This window comes from Buceros rhinoceros, unplaced genomic scaffold (genome assembly GCF_000710305.1).
Source record: "Buceros rhinoceros silvestris isolate BGI_N320 unplaced genomic scaffold, ASM71030v1 scaffold14216, whole genome shotgun sequence".
NCBI classification, from domain to species: Eukaryota; Metazoa; Chordata; class Aves; order Bucerotiformes; family Bucerotidae; genus Buceros; species Buceros rhinoceros.
Window position 1 is genome coordinate 14,021 of NW_010419424.1, and position 4,628 is coordinate 18,648.

At 55.9% G+C, this 4,628-nt stretch overlaps 1 protein-coding gene across 1 annotated transcript in view; it reads right to left on the bottom strand.

Moving 5' to 3' along the window:
• The window catches only part of TWF2 (twinfilin actin-binding protein 2), a 12,526-nt gene extending 8,794 nt beyond the window's left edge, over positions 1–3,732 (bottom strand). The window contains exons 1-2 of the mRNA XM_010138918.1: positions 3,636–3,732; positions 411–589 (exon numbers count right to left, since the gene is read on the bottom strand). Of these exons, the coding sequence (XP_010137220.1) occupies positions 411–589; positions 3,636–3,732 (276 nt within the window). The remainder of the gene's footprint in view (positions 1–410; positions 590–3,635) is intronic.
• Positions 3,733–4,628: the final 896 nt, after the last annotated feature.

Below are 4,628 nucleotides of genomic sequence, written 5' to 3' on the forward strand. Positions count from 1 at the left end.
CCCAGCCGCTCTGTGTCAGCCCTCGAGCAGAGCAGGGCCAGGCTGGACCCAGGGCCAGGCGAGTCAGGGCCAGCACCAGCTCTTCCCAGTGACGCTTTTGGCCAGAGCCGTGGTTGGACATCTCCATCCTGGCCCTGTTGTCCATCCTGCCCCCCTCCCTGCATCCCAGAGCCTCCACCTCCTCAGGCAGCACTGCAAAGAGCAGAGACACAGTCCCAGTGTATCTGACTGTGTCTTAAAAAAAAAAAACCAACCCCAACAAGGTCCCCGCTACACCTTAACCCAGCACAGTGATGCAGGGTGGGAACCCCCCTCTGCAGCCCCAGTGCAAAGTCAGCTGGGCCAGCTTCTCCTCCACCCTCACTTTCCCGAGCACGTCCAGGTCCCCACACTGGGGCATCACAGCTCACCGGGGAGCTGTCGGGGGACCAGGAGATGAAGAGCCACTCGTAGCCCTGGGCGTTTTGGCTGTCCAGGCGGTACAGCACGTAGCACGGCTGCTGCGCGTCCAGCAAGGGCAGCACGAAGGCGTCATAGTCAGCGTCCCAGTGCCGGGACAGCTCCTTGTGGGCTCCCAGCACAAGCTGTTCTGGAAGAAGACAGAAAAGGTGATGTTAGCTGAAGGCAAGGCTTTTAGCTCACCTTGCAGCACCACGGGGTGGCTCAGCTAAAGGCTCACCGGAGCTCACCGAGCAGGGCATTCCCCCAGCAGCGGTGTAGCCCTTCCCTGCCCAGTGCCACCCCACCGTGGCAACTGCCATCACACTCTGAGCCCATAACTCTTTGCACAAGGGGCACGTGCTACAAACACAGCAACAAGGACAGAGGAGAAAAAGGTGCTGAAAATACTTTACCTTCAGCTAAGCTACCTGCTTTGAGAAAGAGAAGCGAAAAAACCTCAGTGTACCCCTAAAATAAACGTAAAGCCCTGCAAACGCATTTGTGCACCGCAAAGACCTGGGATCCTGAAGAGACTGAGAGGAATTCCACCCAGCCAAACCCACTGGCAGCTCGCTGGTGTCTCCATCTGCCGAACATCCCGACACTTCACACACGAGGCAATTGGTGCTGAATTACTCCAGGCTGTTCCCAGGCTGTGCCCAAGCCGGATCCTGACCGTGCTGCTGTGAGCCAGCAGGGTCCAGTTTCTCCTGGGCTAGAGGAGCCACCTCTGCCGTGCTTCTTAGTCCTCTGCCCCCCAACAGGCTCTTCACAGGTCAGCTCAACCCTTTCAGGGCCAAATTTTCCTCCTCAGGAAGCATCAGGAAAGGGTAACCCAGAGCAGCCACCCTTCAGCAAAGCAGCAGCACCACCTATTTCAGGCTCCATTTCTGCAGGGTGCTGCTGCTGGGAGCACTTCTGGCCCTCGAGGTGCCCCCAGCACTGAGCTGCCTTGCTCCAAACGCCTGTACGAGGCAGCCCTGCCTGAGCTCTGGCAGGCACCGCGGAGAGCCAGCGCAGGAGCTGGGAGCCTGCAAAGCTCAGCACGCATCACCTTCGTGCAAAGGAACCCAGCCAACGGGGAAGACCACGAAGCCAACCTTGCCCAGAAACCATCTGACAGCAAGGAGTAGAGCATTACCCAAACCCACGCTGGACCACAAGTAGTTCTCATGCCATTAACGCATTGCTGAGCCTCAGGGCACAACCTGCTCACACGCACCCATCTGACCTCGGCTTCTCTTGGCAGGGCCCCAAAGGCAACCTAAGCTCAAAGAGCTCCCAAAGGGCTGTTCAGCCATAGCCGCTGTCCTGGGGATGCCCGGACACAGTGCCTAAGGCTCCTTACATCATCTTCCACCAAGACTAATGCTGCATAGGGCAGAAGGTCCTCTGCAAGCCATCGAGCAGGGCTAGAGGCTCCCTTTCCACACCCCCCGTGCAGGCAGGGCAGCTGGCATATCCTCCTCAGCCAGCTCGTGACACATCCCTTCCAGGTCAGCGTGCTCAAGTCTGTCTGTCCAGCTGTGTCATCCGCCTGGCAGCTCATTACTGCCCAAAGAGCCTTCTCCAGTGGGTAGCAGCAGACCGATGTCCCCTGTGGCACAGAAGAGTGGTGGCCCAGAGAGGCCAAGCGTCTCATCCTGTCACATTGACAGGCAGACAGGAGGACCATGAGTGAGGCTGGTGGGACAACTGCCACTTTGTCCCCAGCAGACCAAGGCCCTCAGCGCAGAGGTGCTCCTGGGTCTCTTCCTTCCACCTGCCTCCCCATGGGAGCCTGAGGCTCTGCTGCATCTCAGAGGCTTCTGCAGACACTCAAGCTCCTCCAGAGCCACCCATGGCTGGTCCAGGCAAAGGAAAAAGGAGCAGCAGCGCGGGAAAGCAGACTGTGAAGCACAAAGCACTGTCAGGGGAGACTGGTCCATGAAGATGTGCTGACAATGACACATTGGACAGATAAATATATTCCATTCAGCTGATGGAGCGGAGATGGCGGGACTTGGTTTCCATGGATGGTAAAAAGTCTCCCTTGCTGATGTCACTGGCCACAAACCAAAGCGAGTGGCACAAGCCCTAAGTCCAGGCTTAGGGGCATCCGTGACTTACCGTAATGCAAACCTAATTCCCACTTTTTAAAGGCAAAAGGAGCCGGGAGAATAAAATCGTTGTCAAAGATGCTCTGAAGAAACAATGCAGATGTCACATCCCAACAAATGGGGACCTCACCAAGGACGAAGCCAACCCCGACAAATCTTGCAGTGGCCCCACTGACACGTCCTATGGATTTTCAAATCACACCACTCTTCCAAATGGGGTTTCACAGCTCCACCAGAGGCTGCGTGGGCTCCTTACAACCATGGGCTCCTTACGATCACATCCACCTCGGTGTCTGCAGCGTGATCCTGGTGGCCCACCCAAGGGAGGTGGTGACAGAAGCTTGGCACTGCCACGAGAAACAAGTCATTCATATGCAATCATACAAGGCCAAGGTGATGGAAATCCTACACCACTGCTGGGATGTTCAATCAGTGCTCTGCTCCGCCAGTGCTCTTGTTTGGCAGATGCAGAGGCCACCCAAGGCACCTTTTCATGGGACAAACGCAGGCAGATTGGTGCCAGCCTGCAAACTGGGCTGGGGGCAGCCCTGTGCACAGGAGCAGGGGCTGGGGTGGGATGGGTTTCAGAGCACAGTATCCCTCGTGGGGCACAAACAAGGCCCTGTGCTGAGCCCCACGCCAAGGAGCAACCCCCTGCCTAATCCTGCCCTAAGCATCTCCTTCCCTGGTGTGGGATGCCATGTCCAAGGAGGAAGATGCTGCATGTTTCCCCTAACCAAGTCCCACAGTACCTGCAGCAGCTTTTCTCAGGGTTCCCATAACGTCATTCAACACAGCAGCAGCAAAAGCCCCCCAGAGCCCAGCACCAACCGCAGACACCAGTGTCGGCCTGCTGGCAAAGTCACTGCTCACCCCCGGAGCCGCCCAGGCACTCCCATAGCTGCTCACCAGCACACCCAAATTTGGGGCTCGTATGTCAGGTCCAGGCTGCCACGTGCCAAGTACCCCAGGACCATTTTCCTTGGGGTTTCCAAAAACACATGAGCTGGCACCGCAGCAGCGAAAAGGAAAGGAGGAGAGGCAAAACAGAGAACTGACACAGTGTAACTGAGAGCACTTAAAACCAGGACTTACCGTCCTCAATGACAACCTTGATGAGTCGAACAGAACCGTTCCGAGCTTTGGCAAAAAAGTCCCTTAATTCTGTGGTGGCTGAAAGAACCAGAAACATCGTGATCAGATTTAGCAGTCGAAGCAGGTGCTGGGCTGATCAGTGACTGGCTGGGGCAGGGAGCAACTCGGCAGGATAGAAATTTGAAAATAAAATAAAATAGAAAAATCTCTGGTGCCAAAAAAAAAAAAAAAGATAATAAAATAAAATTCAATAATACAAAATCCAAACAACTGGGAACGAAGTGCTGCGTCTCCCTGAGGCGTCAGAGCTAAACAGCAGCTGGGAGTGCATGTGATCAGAGAACTTGATACTTGGCCTGGGTGAACATAATCACCCAAATTTAGATGACGGCTTGGCCGGTGCAGGTGGGGAGAGTCAAGTGACAAGTTTATTCACTTTACAGAGCAGCAGGGTTTGCATACAGGAGGTGGCTGAAAGATGTCCCAACAGGCTGTGACGTCCCAGGCTCGTGACATACAGTGGGGGGATGCTGCTCCCAAGATGGCTGGGGACCAGCATGACTCCAAACTGGAGGCACTGGTTTGAAGCTGAGCCCTTGGAGAAGGGAAAGGGAACAGCCCCAGGGTTTTGCTTCAGAGCCGGTGTGGCTTTGGTTGCAGAAGGCTATTGGGAAGCATTTAGAGGAGCCACATTCCTCCTCCTCCCCGGCTCAGGCTGGTGCCTGAGCACCAGGCATCAGCAACTGGTCTTCAGCATCCTACCAGAAGGCAACAGTGGGCAGCAGACGTCAACGGGGCAGCGCAGCACCAGTGTTGGAGGCTAATGTGCCCGCTCTGAAAGCATCACCAGCACAGAGCTCCCCCTCCCACCAGGGACGTTCTGTGGGTCCAGACAATGCCCAAGAGATGCAGCTTGAAGGAGCTGAGACTCTGACAAGGAGCATCTCCCTGCCCAGCTGCTCCTGAAAGCCTCCTCGGTTACACGCTCAAGCT